Source organism: Schistocerca serialis, chromosome 1 (assembly GCF_023864345.2).
Source record: "Schistocerca serialis cubense isolate TAMUIC-IGC-003099 chromosome 1, iqSchSeri2.2, whole genome shotgun sequence".
NCBI lineage: Eukaryota > Metazoa > Arthropoda > Insecta > Orthoptera > Acrididae > Schistocerca > Schistocerca serialis.
The window spans coordinates 77,917,835-77,941,770 of NC_064638.1; the positions used below are offsets into that span (position 1 = coordinate 77,917,835).

The 23,936-nt window shown below is 37.7% G+C and overlaps 1 protein-coding gene across 3 annotated transcripts in view; it reads left to right on the forward strand.

The window, feature by feature from the left end:
* The first annotated feature begins 825 nt into the window (after positions 1 to 825).
* Positions 826 to 23,936, forward strand: part of LOC126462149 (zinc finger protein 808-like) — a 158,067-nt gene continuing 134,956 nt past the window's right edge. The window contains exons 1-3 of one of the 3 annotated variants that reach the window (XR_007585953.1): positions 826 to 1,698; positions 9,024 to 9,263; positions 10,560 to 10,604. Coding sequence is in view for 2 of the 3 variants with exons in the window: in XM_050096052.1 (XP_049952009.1) it covers positions 1,543 to 1,698; positions 9,024 to 9,263; positions 10,560 to 10,604 (441 nt within the window). In the remaining variant the exon portion in view is untranslated. The remainder of the gene's footprint in view (positions 1,699 to 9,023; positions 9,264 to 10,559; positions 10,605 to 23,936) is intronic. The other 2 variants (XM_050096052.1, XM_050096053.1) reach the window with 2 other exon arrangements.

The following is a 23,936-nucleotide window of genomic DNA, read 5'->3' on the forward strand; positions in this document are numbered from 1 at the left end:
CTCTGTCTTACCATTATATAATGTATCTGATACCTTCTAGTATCTCCAGGCTTTCTCCATACATACAACCTTCTTTCATGGTAGCTATGATTAAGTTATGCTCTGTGCAAAATTCTAGGAGGCGGCTTCCTCTTTGATTTCTGACCCCCAATCCTTATTCAGCTACTACGTTTCCTTCTCTTCCTTTTCCTACTGTCGAATTCCAGTCACGCATGACTATTAAATTTTCGTCTCCCTTCACTATCTGCATAATTTCGTTCATATCATCATACATGTCTGCAGTTTCTTCGTCATCTGCAGAGATAGTCGGCATTTCGAGTTAAATATTATATTTGCTTAGTTTCTGCATCGTTTACGTAACATAAATGTCAAGTTTTTTCAGTAATTACAGTACAGTTTTTGGAGGAAGCCTCTCCTTTACCCATGTTTGTCAACATAACTTACAATACCTTTTTTTAGTGACATGCGATATTCTTGTTCACAAACTAGACTACTGAAGATGTCAAACCAAATTGTATATATGTAAATACGTGCCGAAAAGCAAGTCGTCAATATGTTCAGTAGATGATAAGCTCTTAATATGCATATCGAAAGGCTTGGGAGCAATTTTTCTAGATAAATTGGCTGTAAAAATGTCAGGTGTAATTGAGGTTTTGTTTCAACGAATCTTTTCTTCCTGGTAATAAAGAGTAACTTAGCATAAAAGTATTTTTAAAAAGAAGAAAAACAATTTTAGGAACTACAGTCACAAAACTGATACAGCCCGTTGCGCGTTACTGTTCGATTTTGAGACTGACTGGTTAGTCATGTGTGAAGAGTATAATGTGAAACGCAGAATTATCGATGAAAGAAATATGGTTCCTTTTGTTCGTACTGTTGAGAACTTCGTAATGGCAACCGACTTTCGGATCACTTCTTTTTAAGTTCTATATGTTGCATTGGTAACTTTATCGAAGACTGAATCCACTTTTTGGTTCACAAGATGGAGAGTGGCGAAATGTTTAGTGGTCAGACATTTTTGCATCACGTCTTCGAACATGATATGTCAAGGCGTCTCGATGATAGCCATTCTTCGACTGCGATAAGAAAAACATCGTGTTTGCGCTTCTGTGGTGATGTTCACCAAAATGATGTGTCAAATAAGTGTTTTCTATCCCTTGTACTTTGTTAAAACTTGAAAACTTATCCCTATATTTCGCTAAACTGTTACCATTAATGAATCGGCTTTCGTCCATCAATACATGTATAAAGTATGGCTGTGTTGCTCCGTTCTCGTTGGCGAAGAATGTAGTGGTTCATAAGCAAGGTGTATGATAGGTGATAAGTGTAAGTTGTTTTGACGCTGGTGTTTTTTTAAGAGTAACACCAACCGCTCTTAGTAATCTCATTCGTTTCATAGTTATTGAGAAGGCTGTGGGCGCAATAGTTAATACACGGAAATCAACTTTTCATCCACATTATTATTCATGTTGTCTTCGTTGTATCGTGAATAGTGTATAATGTGTGCTGTATTTGTACTGTGAAAATAGTGAAGTTTCAAAAATGCAGCCCTCCAGAAGTATACCAAGTAACATGAGTGAGATATGTAGGTTGTGTTTGTCAAGTGAGGGTAGCATTCTGCCAATATTTGGTGAAGAGGAGGCGGAAGAGCCGCATATCCCCCTGTCCTTCAGGATTCTGGCGTGCGTTTCTGTCGAGGTAAGTAAAGTGCTCGATTTGTGTGTTGTTATTAATCGACGGATTGGATCAACGAAGATTGTTGGTATCAGACCGCGGACAGAAACGATCATTGGAAGAGTAACGAGTGGAATCGTAGTTCGTTTTACGTAGTGTTAATAAGCAGAAGTTTGGCATTTTACTTACGCTTATCTGCTATGTAAATGGAGGGATAATTACAAATTTGTGGGACTCGGGTATTTTCGATAATTTGCTTGTCCCGTTTAAAACAAGATGATTTAAATTTGATTATTTTAGTCACTCATTCATCTATCGTGGGATCATATCACAGTGATGCAGGCTTTATCATCAGAACACAGTGAAAATAATAGCTGGAAATTTAGGCTACTTACTACTAAATATGAGGGTAGGACAAGGGTGGTCATGGCCTTGCCGAAGGAATCATCCTGGCATTTGTCTGAAATGGTTTTAGGAAAACAACAGAAAATCTCAATCAGGATGGCCGGATAGAGCAAACTCTAACCTGATGTCAGGTCAGTGTGGTTTTTGTTTTACACACAATTTGCACCATTTAATTGTAATACACAGTCTTGTATTGCTTCACTTTACACACTAAGGACTCCTGCTGGTGACTCCTGGATCACAAACATGCTGTTATTTGCCTTGCAGTCCCTGCAGCCTGTTTGAAAAACTGACTCCAGTCCTGTAAACGCACAACTATTCCCCATGTACTTCTTTATGTCCACCCTTAGTAAGCCCGAAAAAGTGAGCCAGCATACTCCCATGATGAATGAGATGCTGAACTTAGGAGACAGATAAAACACTATTATCATGCAATATACGGCATGGTATATGCTTTTCTTGCAAAAGCATTAGGCCTACATTGTTTCATGTATTGTAAAATGAATTGTAGTTGTCCCTTTCATTATTTACCATTAGTGCCTACTCTTTAGTCTAAGCTATTTTTAATTGTGTAGTTGGGGCTTCTGCATTACTGATGAATGTTATAGCTGCCTTTTTAAATGGATGTGCTTCAGTTATCATCTCTTTTGGGCAATTTATTACCTAGAAAATTTGAGTGCTTGCTTTAAAATGTTTAGAATTTGTTGTTAGTTTTTGTGTGGTAAATGTGCAAATGCAAACTGGCTCTTGTTCGTTGATTATGATTACACCTCTGTATAAAACTGGTTACTTAGTACTGTTTACCCTGGTTTGCACAAAAGGTTGGTATCTGCACTCACTTGGTGCAGTAAGGATACCCATTTTTTCAACAGTTGTTTACAGAGTACTTTCTGCTACTTCTAGTTATTATTCTTATGGACCTTTTCTGCAGTTTAAAAAATGTGTTTCTGTTTTGTGCCTTTGATCCCCAGAAAAGAAAACTGTAGAGCTAAGAATTGAATGTATGTAGGAATTGTATGTCACCACACAACAGCGGCTGTTGCAACCTGATCTGATCATTCCATGTAATTGATGATAACTATTCACGTTCCTTAAAGCTTTGTGCTTTTTGCACGATATATAGACATATCATCTACACTTAATGTGATGGAGCTGTTTTTCATCTATGCTGTAGTATATACTTTTTGTTTTCTTTATGTTTAATGTTAATTTATTACATACTGTGTAATTCCAATCATCCTTGAGGGTTTCATTTGTCTTGTCTATTAGTTATGATTTTGTCAGTGACTATGATGTTGCTGTCATCAGCAAGGAGCAATTTTACTCCCTAGGCTTGTATTATACTGTCCAAAAAGTGGGATATACATTAAGAAGAGACTAGGATCCAGTACACTGTCCTGAGCCACACGTATGTTCCCTGTCTGACAACAGTTTTATTAAAAATTCATCAGCAGCAGATACTTGATCCAGCTCTACCTTTTGCACCCTTTTCTCCAGGTATGACTGGAACCAATCGTTCGCTGTTTCTCTTGCGTGTAGTGCTCCTGTAATAGTTTGCGAAAGAAATCTCTGACAGCTGGTGGTGCTGTTGCCATCTCTCAAATTTGGAGCTCAAATGACAGCTGGTGCAAAAAGAACACTGAGACATTGTATTTAAGATATATACAAAATCACATTATGTGACTGGTTAAGTTATATATGCGGAGCAGCTGTGTCAAATTTTTTGCAACTGTCTGCCATCTTCTGTCGCTGAGCCTACTGTAGTGTGTTTAGTAGTATTTTATCGTCAACAGTGCTGAAAGCCAAGGACAAGCCTGAGAAAATACCCATAACAGGGTCATTCTTGTCAAGAGCTATAAGTTGCCTACCACTTTTATGAATTCTCTAAAAGGGCTGTTCTTATTTATGTAATCCATTAGTCTTTTTATGATGATTGATTCAGTGTTTTTGAGAATACAGACAGTAGCGAAACTGGACTCGAGTTTTCAGTACTCTTGTGTGATTCAGGAACACTGGAAAAGTGCCCAAAGTAAAGGATTCATATATTGTACTTGTTTATGGGTCTTGTTTGTTGTCTATACATGTCTTCAGAACGATTGGAACCTCATTTATACCTGCAAACTTCCTGTTTTTTAATTTCTATAATGTCTTCCTGAATTCAGACTCTATTGCGGAAAACATCATTGTGCTCACTGTGTGTATCATTGTTGGTGCTGCATGTGGCTTTAGGAAGATTTTGTTGCTACTTTTCTGCAATATCAGAGTAGGCCTATTATGGTCTAGTCATTTACAGAATTTACCATTTCCTGTGGATTTTCTGTCATTCTGCCATCATCTTTGATTTGTATGTTGTTACACTTTTCTGATTTTCCCAGTTACATGTTTTATATTTGTTACTGTAAATAACTAGCATGATTGGAAGTAAATGTGTGTCATATGTCTTGGAACCCTTGGCCATAAACAAATAGTTTTCTGCCGTTGCTATAGCTAAGCTTATTTTATTTACCGACTTGTTTTTTGCTCTTGCAGGTGCAGTCATCCATGATTGACATTACTTTTATAGTGCCTAAGAAATTCTCTTACAATTTTGATATTCATTGTTTTATAATTATACTTCTGTTTAACAGCCAGTTTCACAGTGTCAATGTAGCCTATACAGCAACACGTTATATATATCTTTCCTCATGAATTATAAATTGTTAGTGCCTGGCTAATGTTAATTATTAATGAAAACTGCCTCAGTTGTGTTATTACATATTTATTGTGTTAAGACCAGTTTCGTTGTTTGTAGAACTTCTTCAGGCTGCCAAGTTGTGCTAAAGTCATGACACAAATTGTCTAGTCACATGTAATGTTAAAGACCAAAACCAAAAACTATGATCATCACGGCTGAGGTGGTTTTCATTAACATTAGTGACAGCTGTGGTGCTCAACATAATCAAGATTATATTCTACCTGGTTAATGTTGGAATTTAAAGAGTTCTCTCCTCCGAGTAAAATATCTAGAAAGTTATAAGTATTTGCAACAGCATTTGCCCTGTTTTTGAATGTTGTGCAGCATTTGTTACAAAAAAAATACACATGCTTTCTCTTGTGCATATTCAAGTTGTGAATGTAAAACTCTTTTCAGTGTATACAGCATACTGTACATTTAGCAGGAGAATGAAAGGTTTTAGTGTGAGTGTTCTCTTTTTCTGTGAATGATCTTTGGATCAAGGGAAATGTTCATGGTGAGTCATGGGCTCTTGCAGGGACATAATGTTAATTACTGCTGTCACATCACCTTTCAGTGCATAGTGTCACAGTTTTGTTGTTAATTGACAAAGCTAATGCATGTGAAAGCAGAGAGAGAGAGAGAGAGAGAGAGAGAGAGAGAGAGAGAGAGAGAGAGAGAGAGAGAGAGAGAAAGGGGGGGGGGGAGAAAAGAAGGGGGGAAAAAATCTGTAGCATAGCCCAAGCTCTAGGTTAGTTTGGAAGGTGACAGTTGGGTCAGATTGAGCTGATGAAACAAGCGAATCTGATACAAAAAGTAAACTGGTTGGTGTGACAGACTGACCTGTAGCTTAGCTTGCAAGGAGAAAAACACACACACACAAACAATAACATCTACATCCATACTCCCGCAAGCCACCTGACAGTGTGTGGTGGAGGGTACCCTGAGTACCTCTATCGGTTCTCCCTTCTATTCCAGTCTCGTATTGTTCGTGGAAAGAAGGATTGTCGGTATGCTTCTGTGTAGGCTCTAATCTCTCTGATTTTATCCTCATGGTCTCTTCGCAAGATATACGTAGGAGGGAGCAATATACTGCTTGACTCTTCGGTGAAGGTATGTTCTCGAAACTAACAAAAGCCCATACCGAGCTACTGAGCATCTCTCCTGCAGAGTCTTCCACTGGAGTTTATCTATCATCTCCGTAACGATTTCGCGATTACTAAATGATCCTGTAACGAAGCGCGCTGCTCTCCGTTGGATCTTCTCTATCTCTTCTATCAACCGTGTCTGGTACGGATCCCACACTGCTGAGCAGTATTCAAGCAGTGGGCTAACAAGCGTACTATACCCTACTTCCTTTGTTTTTGGATTGCATTTCCGTAGGATTGTTCCAATGAATCTCAGTCTGGCATCTGCTTTACCGACGATCAACTTTATATGATCATTCCATTTTAAATCACTCCTAATGCGTACTCCTAGATAATTTATGGAATTAACTGCTTTCAGTTGCTGACCTGCTATTTTGTAGCTAAATGATAAGGGATCTATCTTTCTATGTATTCGCAGCACATTACACTTGTCTACATTGAGATTCAATTGCCATTCCCTGCACCATGCGTCAATTCACTGCAGATCCTCCTGCATTTCAGTACAATTTTCCATTGCTACAACCTCTCGATACACCACAGCATCATCTGCAAAAAGCCTCAGTGAACTTCCGATGTCATCCACCAGGTCATTTATGTATATTGTGAATAGCAACGGTCCTATGACACTCCCCTGCGGCACACATGAAATCACTCTTACTTCGGAAGACATCACATTATACTCTCCATATTGTTTATGACATTTGTCACAAGTTTCGTATGTCACCGATCAAAGCTGATGACTCATATCAAACATTCCTCATTATTCTGATCTTCACAGTGTAGAGTTTTTAAAGGTGATTTTATTTCACTGTAATCTTTTTATAATCATGAAGTTTCTTATGTGCCATTCTGGAGTGGATTGCAGTGATTGCATGCAACCAGTGCTGCCTCATGTTTGTTGCAGATTTAGGTAATTACTTGTAACACATTTACTGTAATTTACTAACAATGCCCATCGTGGTCTCCTACATTTGCAATACTGATAATACATGTCATTTGCATGACTATGTACTAAGTGAAATTGTATTGAACAGTAATACATGGATTGTGCATGATGGAAATTTGTTTCTAGTGTAAGTTGCTTCCTTAATATTTCTCTGGAAGACTGCAATTTCCATAGTGGATTGCTAGACAGACAAACACACTTGTACTAGTGTTGCTTTGAGTGATTCTATAAAATTTGATTGTATCTATCCTTATTTGCTGTTAGCTTTTGAGTATAAAATGTCTGTAGTAGAAAACACACACTTTTGAATTAATGTGATACTGTACTGCAGTGTAGTGTTTTCTTTATGATACTAATTCAGATGACAATTTTGACAAAGTTTACCGTTGTACCAAGATAGAAATAATGATTTGATCTTTTATGATGCTTTGTTATAACTGAGACCAGTATTATGTAGCTTGATGAAGTGTGTACTGTGCCTTTCGAGGTGACACTACAGGCTGTGTGACTTACTCCAACTGCTACTAATGTTTTCTGTCGTGGTTGCTATTTTTGGAGTTCTATTAGAAAGTTGCATACCATATTTCAATTTTTGTTGTGTTAAAGAACAACAAGAGATTCTGTTTCTGGTCCATTTTTTGAGACCAATATTATATGTGAAAGCTTTGCCTTTCTTGTGGAAACACTGTGTATATTAATGTGAGGTCTCTTTCTGTGTGGCAACTTGACACAGTCTGTCGTTGAAATAAATCTGCCTCTCCTCTCAGTTATCAGCAGCAAACTGAAGTGACATCTGTGAGTAGTAATCTATAGAAATCCTTCGTTGTATTACTAGTAGGATGAAAATGCAAACATTCTTGTTTTGTAAATAGATGTTACTGCATGTCATGTTGTTCCTTACGTGAAGTATCACCCAATTTATTTACTTCTGCTAGTGCATTTAATCACAATTATTTGCCCATATCTTCATATTCAGCAGTACCACAAAATATATTTAAAAGTTCTGCATCCACACAGTCATCACTGTGCCAATTTTCCACGTTCTTGAGATTCCAGCTATTCTCCTGTTATCTCTGAGCTAACTGTCCTTGTCTTGTAAAACATTCAGCTGATGCATCACCTAAATTTTTCATTCTTCTTACTATTTGTTACTTTTGCAAAAAAATATCCCAGTGTCAGCTGATTATCTTCAAAAAAAGAACTGTCACAGATAACTAAGCACAAGAGAAAAGGACTGTAAGCATGAAAATACTCTGATATGTTACTGCTCTTGTACAAACAAATGTGCACAGATTTAAACACTGAATAATACAACTATGAATGTGTGTGATTATAAGTGTCTGCCACACAGACTAGTTGATCACGGAAATGCTGACAAGTAGCAACTGCTTTTGGCTCATTATGACTCTTTATAAGTTTCAGATGCACCAAACGTGTTTTCAGGGGTATGATCAGTTCCCTCTTCATCTTTGAATGATCTGAGAACAGAGCTTTGTACTGTTGTCTTGTAATAATGAAGTAATGAGAGTAGTGGTAACCAGCATGTGTGGACATACCAAATACAGGAAATTGACTGTGTCCTTGTTGAATGAGGCATTGTGATTTACCAGTTGACACCAGATCTAAATCGGGCCAAAACCCATAGTCACATTGGGTACAGATACTTTGATAGTTAAAATACGAGTTATTGTATAGTTTATAGTCGCCTTAGTGGTTACAGAGGTCTGCCAAATAGTTGCCTTGTTGACAGAATGTTCATACTGTCTTCATCACTGATCTGTTTAATGATACTGCAAACTGATGATTTTTGTTTCGTATTCTGTAAATGTCGTAAGATATTTATATTTAAGTTTGTTTTGTCAACCATTATAGCATGACATCTCTGTTAGCCTTAGCCCATATAGATAATGTGTAAGACACCTTCTTTTCTTTAAGTTTTTAATTTTCTTTTTTTGGACAATTGAATGCAATTTTCTCTCACCTTGCAGTATAGTTTATATCTCCTGGTGATGATAAAGGTTTAATGGTATAAATGTGCGCATATGTGATGGGTGCTGTGTCTGATTGCAAACACGCTCCATTTATGTATTTGTGTTTTTAATTGTGATATTAAAGCTAACCAAGTATCATGTTACAGGTTACACACAGTGATGGACTGCCTTCTCTGATATGCCAGCAATGTTTGAAGCAAGTAGATTCATGGACAGAGTTCAAGCAACAGTGTGATGCTTCTCAGGCAACTCTGAAGGAATGGCAGCGTGCTGCAGAAGCTGCAGCTGCACTGGATTCCTCTACCAATGGTACCCCAGACCGTGTTGTAACTTCTGTTTCCGATGTCACAGAGCTTGGCAGCCAACCATCCCCTGCTGCCAACAAGGTACTTAGTAATCATATTAACTATTTATATGTGTTTATTGTGTTAGTAACTCTCACATCTAGACATAAACAAACAGAATCTTATACTGTTGATGTTAATATTCTTTTTAAGGGAGGCTGTCAGCTGGAGGGGTATGCTTTGCTGAAACAGTCCTTTGTCTGTTTGAAGTAATTAAGAAAAATTAATGAAAAGATAAATCCAATATGAAACTCACAATCACCTTTATAATTTACCATTGATATACATATTGAGCACAATGCAGCTCAAAACAGGAATTGCTACACTCTGATTGAAATTACTTTGTGATTGACTTTTCTAGTTAGTCAAGTGGTAAGCGACAGCCATCATCCAATCGTAGCTCTGTCACCTTCTTTGTAGGAATGTTCAGCATCTTGGAAAGCATGGTTGTCGCACACTGGGGACACTGCCCTTCTGCCCACCATCCTGCCCCTGTAATCTGCCAATCACAAAGTAATTTTAATCGGAGTATAGGAATGGTCTCAATTTTTTAAAGGAAAGTGTGGAGTTTCATATCTCATGTTTGCATGTTCAAGCAGCTCTCATCACCAATCACCACTTTCCTTTGGCTTACATTACTGGGAAAAAAACTAAATGCTGTAACAAAAAATATGTTGTACACCTGCCTTTTTTCCATAATTTGCCCTCTTTTTAGAGCTAGAATCTCAGTTGTCACAGCTACTATATTTTTATTTTTTTCATGCAATATAAGACTGGCTGTTAAGTTGTGAATTTACCAGTGCAATGGAGCAGAACATGATTCTGTTGTCGTTGCATATAATGCAGCTCGTATATCATGGTACCCTAGACACACACATACACACACACACACACACACACACACACACACACACACACACACTCACTCTCTCTCTCTCTCTCTCTCTCTCTCTTTCTTTCTTTCTTTCTTCACATACTTATCAGAATGCTACCAGTGATGGAGTATGTAATCACAAGGACCAGCTCATGTAAGAAAAAATTCATTGTTAAATTCATTACTAGTGTTCCAATGGTCGTACTGTATGATTATAGCATGTGATGCTGCCAGTTTCAGTGGTGCTTGTAATAAAAGTACACAAGCTCTTGGACCTAGAATTATAGGCCTGTATTATTTCTCTGAAGGAAAATATTGCATCGTACATTTGTCATGTGTCAGATTCTGATGTTGCCACATTATAATTTCACGTCACTTAGTTTATCTACATAATGTATTTTGCTGTTATCCTCTTAGTTGATGGAGCCTTGTACATTAACTCATTCATACATGATGTTCCATAGATCTCATCACGAAGGAGACACTTCATTGCTGTGGATCAAGTCAAGGTATAAATTAACAGAAGTAGCTGTCAACCTACCTCTGTAAATATTTATAACTGTTAACTTGAATTAAGTTAGTAGAGAAACCACAACTATTATGAAAATTCTCTCTTCCCACATTATTCTAGGTAGATGTCAATTATTTTCAACTACTGCTTAATACCTTTTATAATTGCACTCATTATTGTCAGAGAGATATAATTATATTCTTGCTATAAGAGTGGAGGCCTATTTTTTGTGTACTAAAAATTTTTCTGAGTTATTCTTAAGGATTTTTTTTCAGTCTTACACCTACTTGTGATAGGTTTGTACCTATTACCAGTAATCTGTTTCTGTATCACACAGTTCAGATCAGTTTCTCTAGATTTCATAGAGCTAAATTACTAGAGGAGACAGTCTGCACTTTATAATGTTCTTCCGCTGTGAGTACTTTTCGATTTTTGTCACTGATTATCACAATACCCATTCTTCTGGGTACCACTTTCCATTCGGTGTGGACATTAACGCGCACAACTAATCACAAGATCAATGCTTGTCAATGTGAGAGCTAAGAGCTTACATAATACTTCTTCAGAATGTTAAAAGTTCATATTCTGTACTTGCAAGGGGAGGCCACGATGTCGGGATCACAAATAAATGAGAAAATCGCAAGAGAAGTTTTATAAGTCCATTATGTACATCATGTATATGTACAAAGCTGAATACCTGGTCATTCAGTTAGCGTTCGCACATGGCAAGTGGGTCATGGACAAAGCAGTAGTTAGTCCCACCAATACTTACTTTTTAATCTGTACGTTTTTCATCAGTGGTATTGTTCTTTAATTTTGAATTTTAGAGGTAATACAATGAGAGACCCAAGGCATTTTCATGGTTGTAGTGAATTTTATGTGTTACCTGTAATTAAATTTTCAAGGACGAGGGACAGGGTGTATATGCTCTGGGATGACCGGGAACACACAGGATTTTTTTCATCCAGGAGAAAACTGGGGAAAACTTTAAGAATTTTTTAGAATTCTGGGTATTTTGCGTTGTTTTAGTCTTCAGTTAAATTTTTGTAATTTTGTTTGGTAAGAACTGATAAACAACAAAATGCATCAAAGGCTTTAGGACGAAGACTATACAATACTTCATAACAATAAACTGCTGCCGACGAGCGTGACGTCAAAATTGTTTACATTAAGTTCGTTTGACCAGTTGCCTGTAGGCTCACACGCTTGCGCAGTTGAGTTGTGTGTGGGCAGTACCTTCTCCCGCCTTCGGCTGCTTGAAGTATGGTTGTTAGCTGTATCAGCAGTAGCAACAAGCAGCCAGATGATACCCTGAAAAATTTTTCTGGTGTGCCCAAGCTGCCAAATTCACGCATGCGCATAGCAGTGTGGGTTGTAGTGGAGAGGGAGTTAATGTCCATGTAAGCCGTATTTACAGTTAGTGATTTTGCTGTTTCCTCTTCGTTTACGCTTCTCACATCAAATGAAAACAAAATGGATTTCTGTGGTTGAGAGCTATTAAGTGAGTTAAAATACATTCACACAAATAAGGAAGGCTAACATATGTTATTAGTTTGTTTTCTGATTTTATTTTATTCCCACATTTTTGGCAGTCAGTCACCTTGTAGAACAATGAAGTTATTTTTGTCGGCTTGCTAAATAAATGTGGCTTTTATTCATCTTTTCCCCAGAGACAGTCAATTTATTAGAATTGAAATGTTTCATTCCGCACTATTGGCAAGTTTCAACTTTTCACTGAATTTCAACTGCACGTTTTCATCTCTTGGCATGTCTAATGTGACTCTGAGGCATTTGACTAAGTACCTGCAGAGCCTGTACTCAACGAGATTGTGTCTTTGGCCAAGAGCATGGGATTAGAAGTGGATAACAATGATATCAATGAGCTTGTGGAAATCATAGCTAAGAAATGATCACCGAAGAGCTTATGGGATTGTAGTGTGTAAGAGAAATGCTGTGAGCATGGGAGTTGGATACATTGTACATTGAAAATCATCACCCCAATAAAGCAATGGCTACATGCGCTACAAATGTATTTGATGATGATGCTGTGTCACACTTTCACAAGTGTTGAAGTGTCAGCAGAAACAAATGACTATGCATAGCTTCCTAGTAAAAAAGAATTAGTTATGTATAGTGAATAATAAAGTACATAACACTGTATGTATAATTTTCTTTGAATAAATGGCACGGATAAGATAAGATAAAACTTTGAGTACTTCTATTGCATGGAATACCTTGGTAAGAGTAAGATTCTGGAACAAATTATGCTGACTATGCAAGGTTCCACTGTACACACAAAATGCAGCTCAAACAAGAATCAAGTATGCATCATCGATGAAGAATAAATACATTCTAACAGTCTTTCAGTACTTAGTGAAAAAATTGAAAGATTTTAGATATGCCGGAACAGAATCTGAGGACCTGTTATGAATTTTCTTTAACACAAAAATGTTTACTAAGTATGTGTAACTGTACTGCATTTTAATCAAAATGCAGACTGATTTGGACAGTCTCTGTCCTTGTGTGTTGTCAGTAACTAGCCCATCTCATCCATTCTCCCATTTTCCAGTCATCATGCCTTATGAATACAGAGTAACGGTTGTTTTTCCAATTTTAATGTATAAATAAAACTACTTTATAGGTAATCCTCCTATCTAACCTTAGTGGAATGCATTTTAAGATTCAGATGTTTTTTAGCTAACACTGAAGCTAATTTAATCAGACTATCCAAGTAAATATGATGGCTAACATTCAGCTTCTCTTCCATCAAATGTGAAACCGCGTTTTCAGCGTGATTCACCGCTCTCTCCCTGACTCCTATTATCCAACAGTCCTGTGTACACAGCGCACTTATTTATAAAACAACCTTGATTGTTCAGTATGTATACCTTGATTCTATATTTATGCCTTTCGTTTCATACATTATCTAAATGACAAATTCCCCTTCCAAATACTTTATGATACAGCTAAAGATAGGTCTCTTTCTGTGTGGCAACTTGACACTGTTTGTCGTTGAAATAAATCTGCCTCTCCTCTCAGTTATCAGCGGCAAACTGAAGTGACATCTGTGAGTAGTAATCTATAGAAATCCTTCGTTGTATTACTAGTAGGATGAAAATGCAAACATTCTTGTTTTGTAAATAGATGTTACTGCATGTCATGTTGTTCCTTACGTGAAGTATCACCCAATTTATTTACTTCTGCTAGTGCATTTAATCACAATTATTTGCCCATATCTTCATATTCAGCAGTACCACAAAATATATTTAAAAGTTCTGCATCCACACAGTCATCACTGTGCCAATTTTCCGCGTTCTTGAGATTCCAGCTATTCTCCTGTTATCTCTGAGCTAACTGTCCTTGTCTTGTAAAACATTCAGCTGATGCATCACCTAAATTTTTCATTCTTCCTACTATTTGTTACTTTTGCAAAAAAATATCCCAGTGTCAGCTGATTATCTTCAAAAAAAGAACTGTCACAGATAACTAAGCACAAGAGAAAAGGACTGTAAGCATGAAAATACTCTGATATGTTACTGCTCTTGTACAAACAAATGTGCACAGATTTAAACACTGAATAATACAACTGTGAATGTGTGTGATTATAAGTGTCTGCCACACAGACTAGTTGATCACGGAAATGCTGACAAGTAGCAACTGCTTTTGGCTCATTATGACTCTTTATAAGTTTCAGATGCACCAAACGTGTTTTCAGGGGTATGATCAGTTCCCTCTTCATCTTTGAATGATCTGAGAACAGAGCTTTGTACTGTTGTCTTGTAATAATGAAGTAATGAGAGTAGTGGTAACCAGCATGTGTGGACATACCAAAGACAGGAAATTGACTGTGTCCTTGTTGAATGAGGCATTGTGATTTACCAGTTGACACCAGATCTAAATCGTGATGGCTGGATGAAGATTTGTACCTCTCTCTTCCCAAATAAAAAATGTCTTCAGGCTTGCTTCCATTTGGAACTGTGTGCTGCGCGACTATATTAATGCAGGGTGTATACGATCCGGGAGATCCGGGAAACACCTGAGAATTTTTTCATCCAGGAGAAAACTGGGAAAAATCTGGGAAGTTTTAGAATTCTGGAAATTTTTCATTGTTTTAGTTTTCTGTTAAATTTTTGTAATTTTGACTGCTAAGAACCGATACTCTAAAAAGGGATATTGCTGTATCCCACTACTGCAGAATAATACTTCAACAATAAAACATAAATGAGAGAAAAAAGAGAAAATAACTTAAATTGCAAAGGAAATGCGCCATATACGATGACACACGCTCCGATGAGCGTGAAGTCACAACTGTTTACATTAGATTTGTTTTAGCAGCTACGAGCGCATGCACAGTTGAGTCGCTTTTGAGTAAGTAGATTCTCCCGCTTCTGGCTACAGGAATGTGGCTGTTGGCTGTGCGAGCAGTTGCAGCAAGCAGCTAGATGTTACTGGGAAAAGGGGGTGCAAAATTCATATTCTTGAGGGGGGAAAAAAAACTTGTTTCACAAAGCGCCTATCATCCAGCGCAAGAGTTGGTCTATCGATTGTTTATATGATTTTGAAACGCATCCCTATTGGTTTTTGAACATTTTTGAACACATTTTAACTTGATTTCTGAATGAATCATAAGTTGATTTTTGAATGTGTGCATAGTGTACGTGATGTCTCTATCAGGAGAATCCTCGTCACATCTAGAAATAAACGTTCCGCAGACGAAATGGTACGGGGCTATATGTGCTGAGTGGAGTAAAGCCAAACGAATGAATGCCAATTGCTGTCTTGATTATGTGGTTGATTGGGTTTCCGAATGATCAGTGTTGTTACAATTACTAGCGAAATCCATAGATTCAAACTACCAGAATGAAAATAAATGATGAACAGAAATAACAGGTGAGAAAGATTACATATTATCTTCTCGGTGTATCAAAGAAAATGAAATTTTGACAAATTTTAGGCCAGATCATTACACTAGTAAGGACCAGTTGTATAGTCCTGGGCTAGCAGCCGCTTAAGTTCTATCCTGGAAGTAACGCGGAAAACGTGTTGTACGAACATGTAACAACGCCTAACTGGAGAATAATCCAGGATAACTAAACCTGTGATTCTGGCAGGGTTAGTGAAGTTAATTGGCGAAGAACTTTTGACAACGGCAGGTATAGTTACAGAATTGGTGATAAGATTGTTTGTTAGAACAAGGAAGAAGGAGAAACGTGGACATCACACAAATTATGGAAGAGTAAGATGATTCCAAATTTATATAAAAATTTTGTAATAATACTTTTCGATCTCATGCTTGAGAAACTGGCGCATCTGAATGAAATGTGAAACTATTTCCTAACATAAAGCTTTTTGCTTGTAGTAGGCCCTATAGGCATTTGATATTGGTACTTCGTGAAATATATTCTGTTGTGTTATAAAAATGTCCGTTTATGCCAAAACAGTCTTGTTTATTTGGTGTGTCTTGCAAAATTGCTGCAATATTAGAAAAGCCTATTTTGTTTTATCTAACAGACAGTGACAAAATAGACGTTATCATATTGAGAAACCACACAAGTCTTGGGCATTATTTGTATTAAAAGTTTTTTCAGTATTAGATAACGACATTTACATTTTTCATGTAGCAAAACATTTGGCGAACTTTGATGAGGTCATAGATTCTTTCGCAGAAAGGAAAGTATGCCGTGTAAAGCTGTAGCAAGATTAGGGAGAAAAAAAATGCTAGTAGCTAGGGATTGAAGAAATGTGTTTCTTGCTTGTCTATTGTCTTTATTGCTTTTTTGTATCCTATATTTAATTTTATGTCACACAAAACAGCAAGTTATTAGCTAATCGACAATAAAGAATGCAAATTTCCTGAAGAGTTCTTGTTCTCCCGATTACAAATCATCCCATCTGCTATTAATTGCGAGATTTTTTTAAGAGATTAAACTGTCAAACCCGCCGACTGGGAGCAGGAGTGGCACCTCAGGACATTTCAATTTCCACTGTTCTGAATATAGTTTCATAGTATCGATTACAAAAGACACATGTTTCCATTCCACAGAGCGAAATATAGTGACGCGCGACAGAAGAATGCTTTATGAAGAGGCTTGGCACTGCACTTTGGCACACTGAAGACCAAATAGCATGTCTTAAGTTCCCTCGAACATACATGTTTTATGTTTTAAGACTTTTCAGAAAGATGTGCGCTAAAAGATGAACATATTTTTGAAAATTAGATTTTTTTATATATATATATATATATATATATATATATATATATATATATATATATATATATATATATATATATATTTTTTTTTTTTTTTTTAGTATTGACCTGGTAACGAATATCGTTGATCCGGGCCTGATGGCGTAGAGCAGTCTGAGTAATAGTGGGTAGTCTCCACGTGACCCGTGTTTACATTTAGTGATTTTGCTGTTTCCCTTTCGCTGACTCTCACGTCAAATGAATAAAAGAGAGAGATCTGTGGCCGGGAGCTATCAAGTGAATTAAAATACATTCACATAATTACGGAAGGCTAAAATATGTTACTAGTTTCAGATTTTATTTTATTTCCAAGCATTAATCGCCTTGCAGAGCAATGAAGTTATTTTTGTCTGTTTGCTAAGGAAATTTGACTTTTATTAACCTTTTCTGCAGAGACAGTCAATGTAATTGAAACTAAATGTTTAATTCCACAGTATTGGCTAGTTTCAACTGTCTCTTGCATTTCAGGTACACATTTTCATTTTCAAGCACGTATGGAATAATGCCATAATAAAGAACCAAACATGATATAATACAGTACTGGTGCTCCAAGAAAATTTACATCCCGAAAACCACACTGAAAAGCTTCATATCAGGTTGGGGTCTACTTCATTGAGAATCTGGACACACGAATGTGCACTTTAAGTATGCACTTTAAATGTGCACATTTTAGTATGGTTCACGAAATTCCGATGCTCTTGGAGTATCCTCTGATGTCTTGTTTCTTTTAAGACATAATGTATGATCTTTCAATGTTTTACACGTACGTACATACAGGCTTCCTACGTCATGGTAGCTGTGGAAGTGCGGTGTCACCTGTTATCTGGCACCTGCTGAAACAAACCTGTTTCTAACAAGTCATATTGCGAATGGTAGTTTGAACAGAGTTACTTTCAGAGTAAATATCCTTTCACGTAGGTTGAACTATGTGCGAGAATGTACCATGAATTTCTTAAATTAAAGAGCGTTTTACTCTAATTTAAAAATCATCATTTTGATGACTAGCCATTTAAAATAATTTTGAACCCTGAAGATCAGACATTTATGTCATTATTAAAAATTTTACTGGCACATTTGTGTGATATATCTTAAAGTGTAACACGTGCAGAAAAGATCAACATTGTATGCGAAAGCTTAGCTCTTGCAGCTTATTAACCTTAGAGACCAATATTATATGTGAAAGCTTTGCCTTTCTTGTAGATACACTATGTATATTAATGTAAACTATTAACCTTCCCTGTTGTGTGTTCATGCTACTTAACAGTGATGTTTCTGTTGGCTGACTACATCACATGTCCTATGCTCTGAATATCCGCTGTCATCGACTGGCGAGATCACATGACATGAGTTATGAGTGGCTTACAAAAGCACATCACAATTTCGATTTCGGTGATTAGGAAAGTAACGTGCGGTGTTTGGTGGAATTCCAATGTATACTTTCGTAATATGAAAATATGCAGCGTACATGTTGCTGCACATCAAAGATATTTCCAAAACGTGTCTTTTTCCCTGAGTTTCGTTTTCTAAAGTGCCGGGAAATTCTACGCTGTGTATAAAACAATAACCATTCAAAGGATTGATAAGTTTTGCAGTTTTGAGGGAAAATATATTGTCACTTAACACGGAAAAAGTGTGTTTTCACCCGGGACAAAGAGTATTGTTAACGAGTAAATCCGGGAATTTTTTTTTCCTTGTCTGCGAATCCACCTTGTAATGACATCAAAGATCGGAAGGGCCAACCGTACTTGCCAAATCATTTGTGTATACAGAGAACAACAGCGGTTGTATCGCACTTCCCTGGGCACTCCTGACAATACCATTGTCTCTGATGAACACTCGCAGTCGAGGACAATGTACTGGGTTCTATTACTTGAGAAATATTTGAGCCACTCAAATATCTGTGAACTTATTCCATATGCTTGTACCTTCATTAACAGTGTGCAGTGGGACACAGTGTGAACACCTTCATACATAGTTCACAGTACATTGTGTGAGAAAAGGACAAGCTGAGTTTAGCATGACAATGCTTTCTCAAACCATGCTGATTCATGGACATATGCTTCTCAGTCTCAAGAAAGTGTATCATATTCGAACTGAGAATATGATCAAGGGTTCTGCAGCAAACCAAAGTTAGAGATAATGGTCTGTAATTTTGCAGGTCTGCTCTTCTACATTTCTTATATACTGGTGTCACCTGTACTTTTTTCCAGTCACTTGGGACTTTGTGCTGGATGAGAGATTCATGATAAATGCAGGCTAGGTAAGGGATGATGCCATAGAGTACTCCTTGTAAAACAGAGTACTTCTTGTAAAACCAAATTGGGATTCCATCTGGACCTGGTGATTTATTTGCTTTCAAATCTTTCAGTTGTTTCTCTATGCCAGGGATAATTATTACTATATGGTCCTTATGGGAAACTGTCCGATGTTCAGATGATGGTATATTTGTATGATTCTCCGTTGTGAATGATTTCTTGAACGTCAAATTGAAAACTTTGGCTTTCGTTTTGCTATTTTCAACTGCCACACCAGACTGGCGCGTTACATTTTGCTCATAATACTGAACAACCTGAAAATGGTAGATTTCAAAATGTTTCAAAATATTGTACAGCATGTTTTCACTGTGGCCAGTTAGGTTATCAGATCTCTCTCCAGTTGAACGTATCTGGGACTTGGTGATGTTGAAACTTAACATACTCTTTCTCTAAGCCCTGCAAGAACCGTTGCTAAATTTAAAAAAAAATAAACATACACAGGGCGCTTGGGAAAATCTATCACAGGATGCCATTGGCACCTTTTGATACTTTATATGCTTTGCCGCCACAGGGGGCACATTTCGTATTTGGTGCGACTGTTGGGACATCCTTTCCTGTGACTTCTGTTTCATTTTCCTGAATTTGTTGTTATATACTCCTACAGTAATTCGTCATTACACTTATCAGTAAACAGAGGGTGTTGCATTTTTCCCCCCTGGCAGTGTAGAAACAACTGCTAGACACTGAAACCAATTACGTGAAATGTTGTTTGGTTAAGTAATAAAAAAAATAAATGAAAATAACATTCAGTCAATAAAGAGCCCCCAGTAAATACGGTTATCTACGAGACAAGCAACAGAGATACCTTGGAATGGCTAAAAGCCACAGAGTGGTTAATTTAATAGAATCTGTTGGTGTGACTGATGGATGGCATGTTTTCTCGTTCCCTGGCCTTATTGAGAATTTCGTTTTCACATACTGAGAGACAAGGAGATTCTCATGGAAGAAACAGTACACAGTTTCATCTAGAAGCCAGACTCCTCTATGAATAGGTGTGCAAAAGCGAAAGTAGCTTCCAGTATGTAGTGAACTCGAATACAGTCATCAGTCACAGAAGTGAACTGCCCAAAAACATACAGCATATTGGAAAATTTAATGAATTGAGGCTCTCTAATAGCTGCCCAAAATCCTTGTAATAGACCAAATGCAGTAGTCATGACAGTACACTTCCATTTGGAGATCATCATGGCTCAGTTCCCAGTCTGTTCATTCAGATTTTGTCCCTCCGCACCCCCCCCCCCCCCTCCCCCTTCAAATTGTTTATTGCTTTAGATAAACGAATGGATGATAATTTTGATTTACGGACAAATCTTCAGTCATCACATTGAGGCACTGTAATGTAACTGGGTAGATAAAAAAATCTACTGACCAAGCAGTGGCAGAACACAAATATAAAAATTTAACTAGGCAAGCTTTCACAGCCAGTGGCTCTTCCTTCAGATAGAAGGTTGATGGGGAAGGAAGAGGGGCGAAGGAAAAGGACTGAGAGTCAAGGGAAAGGGGTAGATTTTGCGAAAGTCACTCAGAACTGCAAGTCAGGGGAGACTTACCAGATGGGATGAGAAGGAAGACTGATTGTTGGGGACTGCACCGGACGAGCTTTGAGAGCATGGGAGTTTAAAGAGGGAATACGGGGTAATATGCAAGACAGAGATGTAAACATTGTGCATGAGTTAATAAGAATGAAAAGCTAAGTGCATTGCACATAACAGACATGGGAGGGGTAGGCAAAAAATAGACAGGTAAGAAAATGAAAGATGTAGAAAACTAAAACGGAGTGAAGAAAGCGGTAGTTACTGTGAAGAAATGCTGAGATGGAAGAAATTAATGTAAATTAAGGCTGGGTGGGTGGTGAGAACCAAGTTCCTAGCTGCTAAGTTATGAGAAACTGGTGTCTGGGGGAAGAATCCAGATGGTGCGTGTAGTGAAACTGGCATCGAGGTCACGATTGACATGTTGTAGAGCATGTACGAGTTGTGTTCAAAAAGTAAGGTTACTTTATATGTTTATAAAAAAAATATTTGTTTATTCAACAATACTCATGTTGTCCCCTTCAAAGTAATACCCCTCAGATATAATTCCATTGTGCCAACGCTTCTTTCAATTCTTGAAGCACTTCTCATAAGCAGTTTTTGGTGCAGCCTTTAGTACTTCCAGTGATGCAGTTTTTATTTCCTCAATCGTTGAAAATCTTCTTATTTTCATAGGTCTCTTCAGTTTTGGGAACAGGAAATAGTCGCAGGAGGCCAAATCCGATGAATATGGTGGATGGGACAAGATAGTCATATTGTTTTGGCCAAACAATGTCTCACAAGTGACAATGAATGACCAGGTGCATTGTCGTAATGCAAAAGCCATGAATTGTTTTTCCACAATTCCGGATGTTTCTTGCAGATTGCTTCTCGCAAACGGCGCCTAACATCAAGGTATTACTCCTTATTGACTGTACAACCTTGAGAGAAACATTCATAATGCACTATACCACTGTAATTGAAAAAAAAAAACAGTGAGCTTAATTTTGACATTTTATTGAACTTGGCGTGCTTTTTTCGGTCTTGGCTCTCCGGGATGCTTCCATTGGGACGATAGGGCTTTGGTTTTGACATCATAACTGTAAACCTATGTTTCATCACCAGCTATGACCCTTTTGAGCAAATCAGGATCATCATTGACATCATTCAAGAGCTCCTGAGCAATGCTCATGTGACAGTTCTGATCAAAATTGAGAAGTTTTGGAACAAACTTCGCTGACACATGTCTCGTCCCCAAAACATTGAAACGAATTGCATGACAAGAGCCGACCAATATGCCAACATCCTCAGCAACTTCTCTTATGGTAATCTGACTATTTTGCAAAACAATTTTCTTCACTGCTTCGAAGTTATCATCTGCTGTTGATGTGCTAGGGCGTGCAGAGCGAGGTTCATCATTGGCATCTTCTCGGCCATCTTGGAAGAGCTTGTACCACTTGTAAACATATTTTTACTTATAGCAGAATCACTGTGTGTTACTGTCAACATTTCAAGTGTTTTAGAGCACTTGACTCCATTTTTCACGCAAAATTTGATTCAAATTCTTTGCTCCATTTTTTATAATAATTGAAAATCGCTGAGCCCACTTAAACACGTCTAACCTTTCTTTAAAAAAATAAATGAAGTATGCTGTACACTTGAAACTGTGAACATGTGTTCAGGACATGTGTACCAACATCACAAAAAAAAAAAAGATTGATAATCGAATATATGTTGCCTGCGCAATTTGTAAAGTCACCTTACTTTTTGAACAGCCCTCGTACTGCAACTGGATATTACATGTTGCCAGATCGACGCTCTGCCTGTACCCATTCATGCTAACCAATAATTTGGTGGTAGTTATGCTGATGTAGAAGGCCAAACAGTGTTTACACAGCTGATATATGTCGTGTCATTTCACAGGTGGCTCTCCCGTTGATAGTCTATGTTTTGCGAGTTACAAGGCTGATATAGGTAGTGGTAGGAGTGTGCATAGGGCAAGTCTTGCAGCAGGAATGGTTACAGGGGCAGGAGCCATTATGTAGGGAGATGGATGGAGGAGCAGCATAGGGTCTGACAAGAATATTGCAGATTGGATGGGCAATGAAAATCTATTATAGGTGTGGTGGGCAGAATCTCAGACAAAATGGATCTAATTTCAGGGCATGATTTTAGGAAGTCATGGCCTTGTCAAAGTAGCTGATTAATACATTAGAGCCCGGATAATACCGACTGACCAGGGGTGTGTTCTGAACTTGTTTTCCGGAGGGATCAACAGTAGCAGGATTGGATGTGATGGCCTGGGAAATCCGCTTTTGAACTACGCTGGTATGGCAATTACGTCCAGTGAAGGCTGACATGAGAGTGGTGATGCATTGCCGTAAAAAGCATGCATCCAAATAAATAAGTTTGCCTTGAATGCCAAGGCTATGGGAGGGAATGTTTGACATGGAGTGGATGGCAGCTGTCAGAATGTAAGTACTGTTGTTTTTTAGTAGGTTTAATGTGGACAGCTGGTCTTTGAAGAGGATGAGATCAATATCAAGGAAAGTGTCACGGGATTTGGAATAGGACCATGTGAAATTTAATTGGGAGAAGGTATTCAGAGAATCTAGGAATTTTAACACGTCAGTTTCACCATGAGTCCATATGGTAAATATGTCATCAATGTAACTAAACCAAACTAGGAGCTGAAGACATATGGATTTCAGGAAAGCCCCTCCAAGCAATCCATGAAAAGAGTAGTTTAGGACATCCTGGTTCTCACGGCAGCACCCCTGATCTGCTTGTATGTCTGCCCCTCAAAAGTGAAGTAGTTGTTGGTAAGTATAAAATTGATTAAGGTGAGTAGGAAGGATGTCATAGGTTTGGAATCAGGTGGTTGGTGACTTAGAAAATGTTCAGCGGCAGACAGGTCATGTATGTGGGGGATGTTGGTATAGAGGAAGGTGGCATAATTGGTGACAAGCAAGGTGTGTGGTGTGTAGTGGGACGTGTGTTCTGTCACTGCTTGGTGTGTAGATTTTTTTATCTATCCAGTTACATTATTTTGTCAAAAATGATTGTTTTCATTGTCATTGATACATTAGATAGAATATACAGGGAACATAGTATGAATTGTTGATTAGCTGTAGACAAAATACCATAAATATGAAAAGTGCCAGGAAGGAGAAAAATTGGTATGTAACTCGTAAGGGGAGTACATACGTCCTATACCTACAGTGCTAAATTTGCAATATTTATAACACATTATC